Raw genomic sequence first — 16,350 nt, 5'->3', positions numbered from 1 at the left:
CTATAGTGCCTTTAAACATGTTAAATATCAGGTGTGATGTGAGCTTTAGCTATGAGCTGGGGACAAAAATTTCCCTTATTAAATCAATGTGTTTACATGAAAAAACTAATGTCTGGGAAGGAGATCTGCATGTACATTGTAACTAAAATTTTGTTAATACAATTGTAAGAGTTGAACGGTTAATTTTCACTGTACTCTAGCATGTCTAGGGATCATTATTTGTCTATCAGCTGTTCCCCTCATGTTTTTGTACTTGTTATCCTAAGAATACATATTTACTTCATAGCTGATCGCCTTCCTATGACTACTGCCTCAGATCAGTGTATAAATCGGGCATCAATCTCTTCATTTTTCATTTATCTTATTATATATGTAAGTTTCACCTACCTGACAACCTTTTATTTTTCTATATTTTAACAGTTTTTATAGAGACCTGTCGGTTTATGCATTTTGACTTTCACTTTCAAATGGTCGTCAAGTTACGAGAGAGTTTGTGGCCTCGAGACTCAAATATGCCCGATTTATATAATTCCAAGGCCCTCAGTCGGTTTCAGAAGCGATGAAGTAGCGCATCCATTTTAAGTGGGCAAATATCCACTTTTTGATACGGGACAAGCTCTGACGTCCCACGGCCCCAGCTTGTCTGGCATAACAGCCGTTGGACGTCAGAGTAATCTCCGTTCTCGGACTAATTATGTGCAGACCAACCCGTCACATAATAGCCGAAAGCAATCTGTGACGAAAGCAATCTGTGACTACCCATCCTAATTTCACAAGTGGGATATACAGATACAGATTGCTACATGTAAGCAGCATATCATGACATTATTCTAAAAGACAGTGGTTGCTTTGCAAGAAAACTTGAATGTACAGTCAGAGACAAGAATCTTACAAATGTTAACTCCCAAGAAGCTTACAGCTTTTAGTTCTTGCTCTATTTCTGCAGCACGAATAACTATTGGCCCTCTCACTGCATATTCCATGTTTTTGACAAATGGGTTAATGTTGTCAGTTGTCAAAACCTTTGACCTTGTTTGGACAAGGTTTACACGTCCGTGTTCTTTTGACCATTTTACGTGACCACAAATAGTATGCAACCTCTGTCGTGCGCTCCTCATGTTTGTTTTCACTTCAAAAGTTCCGTCAAAGACAAGTTTTGTTGTTGCAGTGTTGGGTGAAGCAGTTTGAACTGGAAATCCAAATTATGAAAGAAGTAATTTTTTCAAGGGAGACAATTCAAACAATAATGTTAAAATGATTCCAAAGTCCGGTGTGTAATTCCGGAAATGAAATTCATTGGAAGGAGTGAGAAGGAAATTCATTATGCTGCTAAGAAATCTACTAAATGATAAGATGTATGCTCTTCTTGTGGATGATTTATTTAACTTTGAAGATAATATATTACAATTAATAGTGGACTGTACAAAATTCCAGTTTTTAAAACAATTATGGATAAATATTGAGCGCCTGTCAAGCAGCTTATGTTTTGTCTACATGTACATCAGAAGAGAACTAGTTTATTACTATAAAGACTGTTCGTATAGTTTTCCAAGTTAAAGAGACATATAGTGCAATTTTTCACTTTTTTTTTAGTGTGGTATAGATGACAATGATAAGTAAAGATTTATACTGATTGGAATTTGTTAATTTTATTTTTTAAACCCTGCAAATCAGTTGGGTACGTGGTCTTTTTTAACGCTTATATGATAGGTGATAACTTTACACATTTTTTTTTTAAATTTGAAATGTGTACTTGTCACTAAGTCATAAGTACAAATAACAATGTAATTGTTCATTACCTTAGTTTAAGAATTAACAATTCTGTAATAAGGCTCTCTTGATAGGGGTATATATTACGTATAAGTGTAAGGGACTTACAGTTTGCATTTTATGAGCATGTTTAAGTATAAGGAATGTGAAATACTGAGCAAGTTTTACAGTCAATGTGCACTGTGGATACATCAGTGTGACTATGATGTTTATATATTCTATCGATGAGGAGATTTTCCAACTGAAGTGGTTCATCTGGTAAAAGTGGAAAATACAGAATAGAAATGAAGAAATGAAGAAATGAGATGGATAACGATAAATCTTTTTCAACATACAATAGAATGGAGAATGGAGAATGGGGAATGTGTCAAAGAGACAACAACCCGACCATAGAAAAAACAACAGCAGAAGGTCACCAACAGGTCTTCAATGTAGATGAGAAATTCCCGCACCCGGAGGCGTCCTTCAGCTGGCCCCTAAACAAAATATATACTAGTTCAGTGATAATGAACGCAATACTTATTTCCAAATTGTAAACAAGAAACTAAAATTAAAATGATACAAGACTAACAAAGGCCAGAGGCTCCTGACTTGGGACAGGCGCAAAAATGCGGCGGGGTTAAACATGTTTGTGAGATCTCAACCCCCCCCCCCCCCCCCCCCTAATCATGACCTCTAGCCAATGTAGAAAAGTAAATGCATATCAATACGCACATTAAAATTCAGTTCAAGAGAGGTACGAGTCTGATGTCAGAAGATGTAACCAAAGAAAATAAACAAAATGACAATAATACATAAATAACAACAGACTACTAGCAGTTAACTGACATGCCAGCTCCAGACTTCAATTAAACTGACTGAAAGATTATTGGATTTCATCATATTAACGTCAGGCACAATCCTTCCCGTTAGGGGTTTAGTATCATACCATCATAACATTTATGGAGAAGAACATAACCCGTGTCATGCCAACAACTGTTTTTTTAATAAATGTGTTAAGTTCCGATGCAAAGACCCTATAAGTGAATCAATATTAACGCCAAAATATGCAATCTTTAATGACCTGACAACAGTATCGTAACTATATCCCTTCTTAATAAGTCTATTCAAAGGTTTCGTTAGTTTCTGAGGTGAATACTGACACCTTTGTGCTTTATTAAGAATATTTCCATAAAAAATTGAATGTGAAATACCTGAACGTATAAGAAGTCTGCATGTTGAGCTATATTTACGAATGATGTCCTTATATCGATGATAAAATTTAGTAAATGTTTTGACTAGTTTGTGATATCGAAAACCCTGGTGTGATAGTTTTTCAGTAACACCTACATTTCTCTCGTTTAAATCTAAAATATTGTTACATATAAATGTCGTGTACAAGTTGCGATTTTGTACAGGTTATAACATGTACAAAAATGTTATACATGTTGTAACTTGTATAATGCAAAACTACAATTTATAACATGTACAAAAGTACCTCATACATGTTATAACTTGTACAAAATATTGCTTAAAAATGGTTTTAACTTGTATAAAATTTAAGATAAATCTTAATGAAGTAAAATTTACATTTCAATTCACCAATGCATAAAGAACAACAATAAATATGCCAGAACGTGTCTTTTTCTGTAGAGGACAATGATCACAAAGTTTAAGAAATATATGTTTCAAGGCTTATGTTGGCAAAATGTGTTTTCATGTAATTGACGTATGTTTATGCAGTCCACAATGGCTTAAATAAGTGTGACACTATTTACTAAAAGCTTGCATTTCCTCAATGCCAATTACATTAGATCATGACTAGCTAGTAACTAAATTCTACCAAAAAATTTAAAAACAATGCCTTATAATTTTGGGTAATACTCCTCCCTCTCGTTTTATACCATGCAAGACTAAAGCAATGTCTTATACATATTATATGCTTACTCTGTAAGAGCTGAAATAGTTTTCAATTATCAATATCTTTGGATCTACTATTCAACATTTTTGGCCATAAGCATGACTTATGTAAATTGATACACTATAAGATCATTGCATGTGGCGAATGTCATTTTGATGTTTTAAATATATAATCCTCTACTTTGAAAGCATGTATTTGTGACCTTTGGATGATTTTTGCTTAATGGGCGGGTTGTTGTCTTTGAAACACATACCCCATTTCCATTTCCAATTTTATTTGTAGTCAAATCTATCCTGGCCATATCCTCTTCTGTCTTTTAGTGTCAACTAAAATGAAAGTATTTTACTATTGCCTTCAAAGTGAACACTCACAATTATAATTCATCAAATAAAGATATGTCCATAAAAAGTCATAAGAGCATCATCAGGCATGTCCTTAAGAAATATCTCATGACAGGTCTTAGGAATGCTTCGTAATACCAACCCATGGACATTAACTGTATAAAAAAGGACAAAACACACTTACATGAAGGAATAATAAAAAAAACTATGAAAATATTATTGAGGTTGATGACATCTGATGCGATAATAGAAACATATCCTTATTTTTTTTTATTTTGTACAAGTTAAAACCATTTTTAAGTAATATTTTGTACAGGTTATAACATGTACGAAGTACTTTTGTACATGTTATAACTTGTATTTTTGCATTATACAAGTTATAACATGAACAAGATTTTTGTACATGTTATAGCCTGTACGAAATTGCAACTTGTACACGACATATACACGCGCAAATCGTAAAAGTTGAGATATATACACACCGTAAGATGGTGACAAAGGAACGTCACCATCTTAAAATGGATAATTAACAATAGGAAATGAGAAATCATCTCTTTTATCATGATTTTTTGTATTAAGCTTTCCATTAGTGATATAGATATCAAGATCGAGGAAAGGACAGTGGTCATTGTTAGTATTAGCTTTATTTAAAGTAAGTTCAACAGGAGAAATTTCTTTAGTATACATACTGAAGTCGTCATTATTGAGTGCCAAAACATCATCCAAATATCTAGAAGTATTATTAGATGTTGTTTTGATGGGTCTTTGCTTATTTTTGTCATAAATTGTAACTCATAGCAATACAAAAACAGGTCCGCAATAAGTGGTGCACGTATTTTATAAAAAAGTGAATATATATATTGGGAGCATTTTTTTTATCACAATCTCGTACGTTGCATGATTTCCAAGTATGAAATGAAGTTACACCAGTATTTTTTATTTAGTCATGCAAAAAAAACCACAATCTATCCTCAACTATACAGACTATATCACCCCGAATAACCCCGATACAGATGAATCCGAACGTTGACGCGTTCGAATCGAACACAGTTTAGACAGTGCAGAATTAGTATGTTTAAAGAAATTCAATATCTATTCTTCGGACATTTTGCTCTAATATATTCTTTGCCATAAAACTCATTATTTGTCTACAAGGTATTTCGAATTTGTGGCATTTTTATAGACAAAAATTAAAAAAACGCACGACAATATCGATGATAAAAGCTTAATGTTTCTCGTGCCTCATAGTTTTAAAACATGCATTCCTGAAATTTTTTATAGTATAATTAACAAACTTATAAAGATCGTAGGTTAATATGGTATCTAGAAACAAAAAAGTACACGTTTTAAAGTGTCTTTATTTTCATGTTTTGTAAGCTTCGTCATCATTACCTCTTTTTATACTGTATGCTTCGTTGCGACATTATTGTGTTTGTCAATGACTTTTGCATGTATTAAATTATGCTTTTATATGATTTTAAGCAATGTAAACTTACCACCATAACATGCAAACAGCAACCAACAATATCCTCCGTTGTATTCAGTGTCGAACCACTCTTGGAGGTATTTTGTATATGAAAAAAAATAAATTTATCTATACGAAAGTGTAAATTGGTAGATAAATACAATTACTTGACAAATCGGAAAATATCACTGACTGAGCATACGGATACACGCGTGCGATTTCAAATTTGAAAGCATTTTTATGCCCCACCTACAGATACCTACGATGGTCTGTGGGTCCATTCGTTCGTCTGTTCGACTGTCCGTTTATTCGTCCCGCTTCAGGTTAAAGTTTTTGATTGCGGATGTTTTTGATGAAGTTGAAGTCTAATCCAGTTGAAACTTAGTACACATGTTCTCTATGATATGACCTTTCTAATTGTAATGCCAAATTAGAGTTTTTACCCCAATTTCACGGTCCACTAAACATAGAAGATGATAGTGCAGATCCTTGTACTTAGGACACATTCTTGTTTAAAGTGTTTTCCATACGACATTCAATGTACGAGTACACCACTGTCCCAGGTTAGTGGCGTGTTGGGTGCCCGCTAACATGTTTAACCCCGCCACATTATGTATTATCTATGCGTATGGCGTATTAAATTATAATCCTGGAACCTTTGATAACTACTACTAGTAGTATATAAGTTATGTTCAGTATGTTTCATTATATTGTCTGAAGATGTCTGTTCAGTATGTTTCATTATATTGTCTGAAGATGTCTGCCCTCCATTAATCCACATTTCAATGCATGCTTGGTGACCTCATATATCGTAGAGAAATGCATATTTAAGATACCACCGAAACTATAAGGACTAGGTCTGCACAAGGAATGGTATATGTATATGGTCTGCATCATATCTTGATCTTAGTTTTCCTCGACATTGCCGCGGGGACATCGATGAATTTTCAAACTATGAGCTATAAACAAAACTTTTATTTTACTGCACTATGATATCTGACACACCACAGATTCTGTTCCAAATACATCATTATTGAAAATTGTAGGTACCAAACGTGTTTGTTTTTTTATGAATCTCAGACTTGTGTTGCACCATTTGTGTTTACTTATAAAGCATTGCATTTTTTCTTATACCACATCTTCTTATTTATATTATTTTGGAGATGTTAGAATGCTGCCAAACATTGTCCTTGCCGCCCTCTTCTCATGAACCGTTCAATCAAATCTTTTAAAATTGTCGTTACTGATTCCAAAATGGAGGTCAAGTTTGACATTGAAGATTTTTACAGTTTCTGATCATGAGGTATGCTTCTTGAAAGATTTAAAAATGGTGTTTCCAGTCGTGTCCGTGCGTTACCTCGTGAATCTTTCAACCATACAACTGTTCAAACTTTTTTTTAAATATGTTGTTACTGATGATAACATGAAGGTCAAGAATGATATTGATAATTTCACATTCAACGTTCATGAGAGATGGTTCTTGAAAGATAGAAAAATGCAAGATATAAATAAATTTAAAAAAAATCTGGATTGCTGTCTTCTGAAAGGCTCTTATTTTGATTTTATCTTCATTTTTCATTACATCTGCTTCATTATAGAAACATTCAGGCTTAAAGTTGGTATAAGTCGACCCACTTTAGGATGGGGCGAGAGAGATAAGATAAGATAAGATAATTTTTATTAACCAATCATGGTGCCCAAAATTTGAGCTATACAATAAAATGAATGAATTACAAAATAAAGCACAGAAAATGATTAGAATGATTAAAGTACATTTAGACAACAAAAAAACAAAAAACAAAAAAACACATGAATACACATTTACACTTATTAACCTGATATAAACCAAGTTATTGGCAAAACTTAGTTGTTATGGGTGCCACTGTGACCTGGAGAAATTACATAATTCTTTACAATACTAGGTCTATGGGAGACAACTCCTGATCAATTTTATTTCCTATATATATCTATTATATATATTTTTTTCTTCTATTTTTCTTTCTTTCAAACAACAATATTTTCTATAATATTCTTTCGTTCTTCAAAAAGGGAGTGCAATACCCATTAGATAAGTTTGAAGTAACAAACAAATCTTCAGATAAAAGAATCCAAACAAATTTCATTTCATCAGATAATCTTGAAAAAATTTTGAATGTGGAATTTAAATTAGATAGATGTTGAGATCGAGAATCTTTTAGAACAGGACATTTTAAAAGAAAATGTAGTTCGTCTTTAACTGCGTTCTTACATAGCTTACACTTTCTGCCTTCAGCTTTAATCCCAATATACCTCCCTCTTTCGATTTCAAGATCATGACAGCTAGTTCTAAATCTTGTGATTATTTGCCTGTCTTTTTTTGAATTCATTTTTAAATATGGTTCAAACATAAAAATATTTCAAAATTTTCTGTAAGTTCTTAATTTATTGCCAGATTGTAAATTAGTACACTTCCCAGAATTGCTTTCTAAACTAGCTAACCAGCTTTCTTTAAATTTAATAGTTAAAGATGTTTTTACCTTTTTTAGAATATGGTTTTGTTTAAAGTTTGACTGGTTAACAAATAGATATTCTAAGTCTAGAAATTGAAATATATGTTTAATGCTTCCTATCCAAGATTCCTGGTTATGTTTGTCCATAGAATGAGACAGATTAATTTATGGCTTCCCTTAGAATAATATTTGAAGGTTCAATATCTTTCATAAGATGGATCCAATATTTTACCATATTCATTATTACATAATACAGTGTAGGGAGTGAACCTAGTTCTCCTCTACATGCCATATTTGATGTTTTTATATTAACTCCAAGTGAAAATTTACAAAGCTTAGTATGGTTTTTCTCTAGTACAAAATAATCAGTTTCTTTTGATATAAAGTTATCCAAATGTATTTGTTTCTTATGTGGTATATAACCCCAAATTTCAGATCCATACAACAAGATTGGTCGGATTGTATGGTTATAGATGTGTAATAAAGTACTAGGTTTTGGGCTTTCCACTGAAAAGGTCTTCCTTAATTTGAAATATGCTTTCATTCCTTTGTTATAAAGTCCTTTCTTTGCTTTTTGGAAACTCCCAGATGATGAAAAATTTATACCTAAGTATGTGTAGTTCTGTACACATTCTAAAGTCTGGTTTCCTAATGATGTTTTAATATTTTTGAGTCTTCCTGATTTGTTAAATACAAGAACCTTGGTCTTTTTTGTGTTAACTGTCATTTTATAATCAACTGTAAATTTATTTAATTTGTTAACACATTTTTGAAGTCCTTGCTCTGATGATGATAAAAGAACTACATCATCAGCATACATTAAAATATTTAAGGGATGTGTATTTAATGGGATTGGATCACATGTTTGGTCAAAATAGGTTGGCAAATCATTTAAATATATATTAAAGAGACAGGGACTGAGATTATCCCCTTGTCTTACTCCTATATTTGATTTAAAAAGGTTTGTCCTGTTTTGGTCTATTTTTACACAAGTTTCTGTGTTTTCATACATACATTCTGAGAGTAGTCTCAGATACATTTTATGAGTCTTTTATAATGTCATAAAATTTTGTTCCAACACCTATACATTTAAGTTTATAAAAAAGGTGGAGATATGAAACTGGACTGGGTTGCACAAACGTCATTTAATTTAAACATTATTTAAAAGATAAATGATACTTAACTTCTTAAATAATAATTAGTTAAACAACAGTTTAAAATCTGTTGCTCAAAGCTTAATTACGCCTTCAATTACTTAAGTGTTATTTAACAACTTTAAGTATTATTTAATCCAGAATCAACTGGTTCTAAAACAGTTCCCTTATTCGCGTGCATTTTCGCGAATTTTGTACGGAATCAAAATGGAGAACCAAGTAGACGCTGATAGAAAAAAACGATCATCAAACTGGGATTCATCCGAAATTTCCTTACTCAGGCAACTGGTTGAACAAAATTTAACTGTAATAAGAAGCAAATTGACAAACGCCATTACAAATGCACAGAAAACAGGGGTCTGGAAGACCATAGCATGCCAAATCTTGGGTTACATTGTCGCACAGGCAAAGAAGTTAAAACCAAATGGCAAAACTTGCAATCAAAGGCAAAAACACAGTATGCTGAAAAAAACAAATATTCAAAGCAAACAGGTGGTGGGCCGGCACCTAAACCAATGTCAAATGAAACAGAGAAAATAGTTGAAATGATGAAGGATTGTTCCAGTTTCGTTGGCCTGAATGGTTGTGAATCTTCAGTGATTCTTGTAACTTCTGAAGGTGCTTATTCTTTCTCTTTTTCTCTTATCGTGTTGCTCTTAAATTAAAAAAAAAAAAACATTCTAATTCTCTCAACTACGCATCAGCTGATCAATATTTGTAAACACATTCCTTAAAAATAAATTGTGGGGCCTTTTTGAAGGGTAGTCCACATTTGTATAATAATAAAATTAATTGTATATATAAGGACGCTCACACACTGCTTGTGGAATGAATATCGTCATTCGCTATTTACTAATTTTTCAATTTACGATTTCTTATTCTCTGACCTCTCAATTATAAGTCAAAATGAAACCATATGACTGTGACCAAGCACATTTCGCAACCACAGGTACTTGTGGACAGGATACCCTTTGGGTGCCCCTGAGTGGGAGTATCCCGAATGACCCCCCATGTAGTTTAATTTTGATTTATTTTTCATTAAACGTTTATTTAAATTGTTTTCACTGGGAATATATGTCGAAGTTACTGACAAACAGCATTTGAGATTTTTGCCAGTCGACTGATATGTATATATATATCAGTCGACTGGCAAAAATCTCAAATGCTGTTTGTCAGTAACTTCGACATATATTCCCAGTGAAAACAATTTAAATAAACGTTTAATGAAAAATAAATCAAAATTAAACTACATGGGGGGTCATTCGGGATACTCCCACTCAGGGGCACCCAAAGGGTATCCTGTCCACAAGTACCTGTGTTCGCAACCGTCAACAAAGTCGAACGGATATTCACTCGAGCTTACTTCAGAAATAGAAAAAAAACCTTACCGGTTTCTGTGTAATAATCCAATATTTCCCAATATTCTTACTCTCAGAAATATTATTATTTTTAATTCAATTCTCCTGCACTATTGCCTCTTAGAGAAATATTTTAGCGTTTCGATTTTTAACATGACGTCACGGTAGTAATGAGGTACAATTATGGATGTTTTTAAAGCACACCATTATCGATTTATTCTATGTTACAGTACTTGAATTTTTTGTATCATTTCTAACATGTCTAACGTGATAATTCTTGCATAAACACAATTAATAATTTGGGTAAACGTTATTTCAACATTGAGTTTAAAAAAAAAGACAATCGACTTGTTCCGAGATAAATGATTGTTTTTATTAATTTAAAAAGTATTTTCATACTAGAGGGGAGGGGTATAGGTTTTTTTTTCGGGTCTTTGGGATCGGGTGTTTTTAAGTTCGGGATTTCAGAATTGACCCTTTCGGGATCCGGGAATTCTTTTTTTTCTAATTTGGGATCGACGGGAATTAACTTTATTTAAAATCTGGACCGCGATCGGGATTGTGTGTCTTTAAGCCCGGGAATTCGGAATCAGGACCCCTCCTACCCCACCTTTTCACTACGCAAAAATTAAATGGAGCATATATCATTTTTTTTCAAATAATAAATGCTTTCTTAGTTGTCTCATTGGCAATAATACCACATTTTTTTTTTATATTTTCGTCGAGGAGCATTTGCGTAGCCATAGTTGATCTTAGTTCAAAATAATGTACAATGTAGTCGTGGAAAATATTTATGATCCTTAATGCTAATAGAAAGAAATCTATGCAATAAACATTAACACATAATTTAGATGTTGGTAACTATTATTAGTTTATTGCTACAATTGACACAAAACTGGTAATTTGCAGTTACCTTTTTTCTGAGACAAATATAAATTAAAGTCCTATAATTTAGACAAGAACTATATAATATCATTGCTTACATTGCGAGAGGTCGTGTATTCGATCAATTTCCCTGAATCATTGTTTTATTGTCAATTAGGCTAAACAACATTAGTTTCCCAAGTTTAATATATTGCTTCATATTTTTCCTGTCGGGCATTTGCATTGTATTTTTTTCTCTCTCTCGCTCTCTCTCGTCATTATTAAAGGCCGCGGCACGGTTGCCCATCAGTGCATACATCTACTTTGTTCAAACCTTGCTGGTTAGTTCTCTCATTAGCAATTGTACCACCTCTCTTTACTCTAATCATTGAACATTGAATTCGTACAGTGCGTCTTCCTCAAAATATCCCACAGTCAGAAATCAATAAGAGTAACGTTATATAGATTTAGGATGGGGGTCTCACGTGGGTTTATTTTGGAATAGAATAGTATGGCCCCTTTTTAGTCGGAAAACAACTTTCTTTCTCACATTTTTTGAAATGAATTGCCTAGACCCAAACAAAATTGGCTCGTTTTGCTCGGCATCTTTATTGGTTATTTTTTACTAGAACAATGTGATGCTCCCCCATCAGGCCCCTCTTTTCTCCTGGATTGGGACCCCCTTTTTAAATGGCTGGATCCGCCCCTGCCTCCAACACACGATATATACAAACAAACCGTGAGAGGTTTGATTTTAATCAGAATGAACTATGGCCCATGATGTATCTAATTTTAATTTTACTGACGGCAGTTCAATATATTTATATACATTGTATATCAACATTTTAATTGACATATTAACATTTTCTTGAAGATTGTATATACTATGTAAATATTTTGGCAGGTTAAAACAATAAGTATTTTACTTTCTTTCTGTAATATATATTCAAACACTGCCTTCTTCATGCCAGTCTAATCGATACCGTATAATTCATGCATTTTCAATCTTTATATTTTCAGATAATTCAGACTCAATCTTTTCACCAAATATATCTCCAGCTGAATCTTTCTCAGGGTGTGAGGTTGAAGTTCAACCAGAAAGTTGTTTGTTAGTAAACAATGATACCTATGATACTATTACGTGCACTCCCGCTACTGCAATTTCGTTACCAAGATACACAAGCACTCCATACTCTAAGAAAAACTCAGTGAAGACTTCACATGTTATAACTCAGGAAATGCTAGCAAGGAAACAATATGATGTATTAACAGTCCAGGAAGAAAAATTTAAACTTGAGGTAGAGAAAATTAAACTGGAAAACGAAAAGCTTAAACTTGAAATTAGAAGGCTGAACCAGTGGGAAATACAAGAGAACGACGCCCTACTAACTCTTGATGCATTAAATGCATGAACAATGAAACAAAGAAAAAGATGATGTACAATTTTTGAACATTTATGTTATCTGTGATATTATTCTTTAATGTGCTTCAGTGTAATATAATAAAATTATTATGCAAAAAATGTCCTTGCAATGTGATCTCTCACAACACGTCCTTCGTCTGGTCCTTGGAAATCTAATTGCTGATGTTCCAAAACATTTGAATTTCATCGTCAGGATCCTCCATCGGTTCTCTCATCTCTATATTGCAAGATTGTGCAAAACTGCACATGCCATAATTAAGGTGCATACTTTCTCTGGTTGCAGTCTTAATTCTGCGTGCAAGCAATAAAATCGTTTCTTCCACCACCCAAATGTTCTTTCAATGCAGCATCTTGTGCGCGTGTGAGCTGTATTAAATCTCTCGTGGTAAGGCTCTGTCGGTCTGATATAAGGCGTCATCAGGAAACTTCTACATGCGTAACCGCTGTCACCAAGTATTAATCCATCTTCTACACATTTATGAGCTTGCTCCAAATGTTCAGATATTTGTGAACATCTCAGGATATGACTGTCATGAACACTTCCAGGCCACCTCGCTACAATGTTTGTAAATTTACCTACGAAAATAATAATTGTATACTGTAATATAAATCAAGAAATACTAAAACAAAAACAAAATCTTTTAGTTTTTGAGAGCTTATTTGATTTTTTATTGATTTTTAAAACAACACAATTTTATTTCATAGCAAATTCCGAATTGAGAATTTTATGACACCATTCAAAGGTTTTAAAATTGCCTTTTCAAATGTTTTGTCGGAACGGTACCGTTGGAACTTAGGAATGATATTAAAAGATCAATACATGTAGGATAAAAAAAAAACTTAGATCAAATAGTTTGGGGGTGCATGGGTGGGGGTTTAAGATTTCGCATATTTTGTATATATAAAATCGTTTTTTTTCCAAATTAAGTGAAGAGGGGGTGGGGGTGGGGATCGGTAAAAAACTATGTGAATTCAGTTTTTTATCATTTGATGTCGTCCTTTATACCTTTCATAGAATTTTCTTTGTAAGCGCTGGTCTGGATTTTACTTTATCAGAGATGATCAAACAGCCAGAAGTCTATGCGGAATCTTAATTGGTCAAGTTAAAAAGTGGGTTTATTTTCTGGCATTTATCAGTGAAATGGACAAACGATCTGCATAAATTGTTATGCTTATAACTGCTTGAATATTTAACTAAACCACTCTATGATATTTTGCTATACTTAAAAAAATATTGACATTTTTTTTTGCAGGAACGAATAATGATAAAGTAATGTTATATAAACATATATGTATATAGATATAGGAAGATGTGGTATGAGTGCCAATGAGACAACACTCCATCTAAACAACAATTTAAAATAGTAAACCATTATGAATATATATGCGTGGCATGAATGGAAAATAAAAATTAATTTATGTTGATAAATACCTTCATTATCACAAATGGCCTGCACATTTATGCTATGAAAGCCCTTTCTGTTGACAAATGATGGTTCGTCGCTTGAGGGTGCTGCAATTCTCACATGGGTACCATCTATACAACCAATTACTCCAGGGAATCCACCATTGTCATAAAAACCTTGCTTTATATCTCGTTTCCTCTGTTCTGACGGCCATTTGATGTACTGGTCAGATTTAGAAGCAAGGGCTTTTGATACTTTGTTAACACATCTACTAACTGTTGATTTATCTATACCCACAGTATCTCCTATGACCTGCATGAAACTACCAGATGCAAAGAACCTCAAAGCAACAAGCACCTGTTAAAACATTATATATGATGAGTTTATTTTTAAAACTTGCGTGCTAACAGTTCATTAACCATTTATATATATATACATTATCAGAATAGGGAATCAATGGCGCATGACTGGACCGGGCCCCCTCTTAGGCCAGTCAGTGGGCCCCCACTTATGAAAATTTCTGGATCCGCCACTGATTATACACTTAAAACGCTGCTTAGATACAGAATTTAAAAATCATATATTACATGCATTTTATTGCAAAAATGTATCCCTGAACCCCGAAATAAGGTACAAGTATCGGGTCCTTTTCGTCATTTGACACGTTTGCACACAACTGTATATGATGTTCGAAACATAATCTCTTCACACAAAAATATATGTATTTAATTTAATATCTAGATATTTATATTTTCAAGATTATAAACATGCAGGAACCGGCGTTTCTTAGTTTAGCGATTAAATGAATAATCGTTAATTATTAATTATTATACATACATATATATATATTGATACTTAAAAGAGGGTTCTTATCCCGAAATCCCGGGCTTAAACTAATGAAATCCAGAGGTCCAGAATTAAAAAAAAAATCTCGGCATCCTAAAATTCGAAACAAGAATTCCCGGGTCCCGAAAGGATCAATCCAGAAATCCCGATCATAAAAACATCCGATCCCGACGTCCGAAAAAGGTCCTGCCCCTTCTTCATATTAATTATTGATTATTTCTAAAATTATAACAAAGGTATAAAGTTGTGCACGTTGAAATTATATGTGTTTTAACAAAATCGCTGAAAATAATAATTATTGTTTTTTAACAGCGTGTCTCTATGATATCACTATTAATATGTCACACGAACAGTAACGAATTTCATAGATAAATTACACGTTTCCGGGTTTCCCTCCCCTCCCCCAATGACTTTACAAAAAGTTAAATTTTATAAGAAACTGTATCCCTTTATGAACCCCGTAAAATGTATTACGTCCCTTTGAAAAAATGTAAACAAAGTTGATGGTGGGAAATGTTTGACACATATTTTGGATTTCGGCATTTATGAAAGGATTTAATACTCAGTGTGCAGATGATCTTGTGTAGCTGTTTTTATTCTAAGAAAAAGGATGTTGCAAATGGTGGTTATGTTCGTAAACACACAAAAATAGAAACAAACATTGGAGAATGTGATTGTTTTTCAAAACCATGTTTACAAGAGTTTAAAATCTACATTTAGTACCTGCATTTCTGCGCTTAGTGCGTGACTTCTCTGGGTCGGGTGTGTAATATCGTCACGAACAATATCAGTTATCCTTTGGATAGATTGTCTCCCAAATCTATATCTGGAACGAAGCTGCTTGTCTGTCAAATCATTTAGGGTGAGTAGCCTTTCTCTATACTTTCTAGGTGCCAATGGTGGCCTTATATTACCAGCAAGGTTGCCGAAAAGCAGCATGTCTTCCATATTTAATCGATATTTAAATATTTAAAAGTACCCCTTTCCCACATTTAAGTTTAAGTAACCTTTAAGTGTTACTTACCTCTAATAAACCTTTGTGCAACAGGAATAACGGTTACTTAATTTTAATTATGGTTTAACGTATATTTAAATGACACTTAAATTTAAATAACGTTTGTGCAACCCAGTCCTGAATCAAATGCACGCTTAAAATCTACAAAGCATGCATACAGAGGCTTCGAATTATTTTTCACAAATTTTTGAATGATGGTATTTAACACATACATATGGTCAGTTGTGCGACATCCTTTAGTAAAACCAATTTGCTCACTTCTAATTATATTTCTAGTTTTTAAATTTTTTGTCTACCTGCACATGTTATTTAGAATTGA

At 33.1% G+C, this 16,350-nt stretch overlaps 2 protein-coding genes and 1 pseudogene across 2 annotated transcripts in view; 1 reads left to right on the top strand and 2 right to left on the bottom strand.

Annotated features, from left to right (window-relative positions):
• The window catches only part of LOC134721573 (alanine aminotransferase 1-like), a 29,469-nt gene extending 28,248 nt beyond the window's left edge, over nt 1-1,221 (bottom strand). The window contains exon 1 of the mRNA XM_063584671.1: nt 918-1,221. Within this exon, the coding sequence (XP_063440741.1) occupies nt 918-1,118 (201 nt within the window). The 5' untranslated portion in view covers nt 1,119-1,221. The remainder of the gene's footprint in view (nt 1-917) is intronic.
• An 8,361-nt stretch (nt 1,222-9,582) lies between these two features.
• On the top strand, nt 9,583-12,753 carry LOC134721572 (uncharacterized). The gene is made up of 2 exons (XM_063584670.1): nt 9,583-9,737; nt 12,362-12,753. Exons 1-2 carry the CDS (start codon nt 9,635-9,637, stop codon nt 12,751-12,753), a joined length of 495 nt encoding a protein of 164 aa, XP_063440740.1. The 5' UTR covers nt 9,583-9,634.
• A 49-nt stretch (nt 12,754-12,802) lies between these two features.
• LOC134721571 (putative nuclease HARBI1) lies at nt 12,803-16,146 on the bottom strand (annotated as a pseudogene).
• Between the last annotated feature and the right edge of the window lie 204 nt (nt 16,147-16,350).

Source organism: Mytilus trossulus, chromosome 6 (genome assembly GCF_036588685.1).
Source record: "Mytilus trossulus isolate FHL-02 chromosome 6, PNRI_Mtr1.1.1.hap1, whole genome shotgun sequence".
NCBI lineage: Eukaryota > Metazoa > Mollusca > Bivalvia > Mytilida > Mytilidae > Mytilus > Mytilus trossulus.
Note: the sequence above shows the minus strand (reverse complement) of the source record. Positions and strands in the feature narration are given on the sequence as shown.

Coding starts and splice junctions, on each gene's coding strand:
- LOC134721572 (XM_063584670.1), top strand. CDS start 9,635: ATGTCAAATGAAACAGAGAAAATAGTTGAAATGATGAAGGATTGTTCC. Junction 9,738..12,361: donor GATTCTTGTAACTTCTGAAG/GTGCTTATTCTT, acceptor TTATATTTTCAG/ATAATTCAGACTCAATCTTT.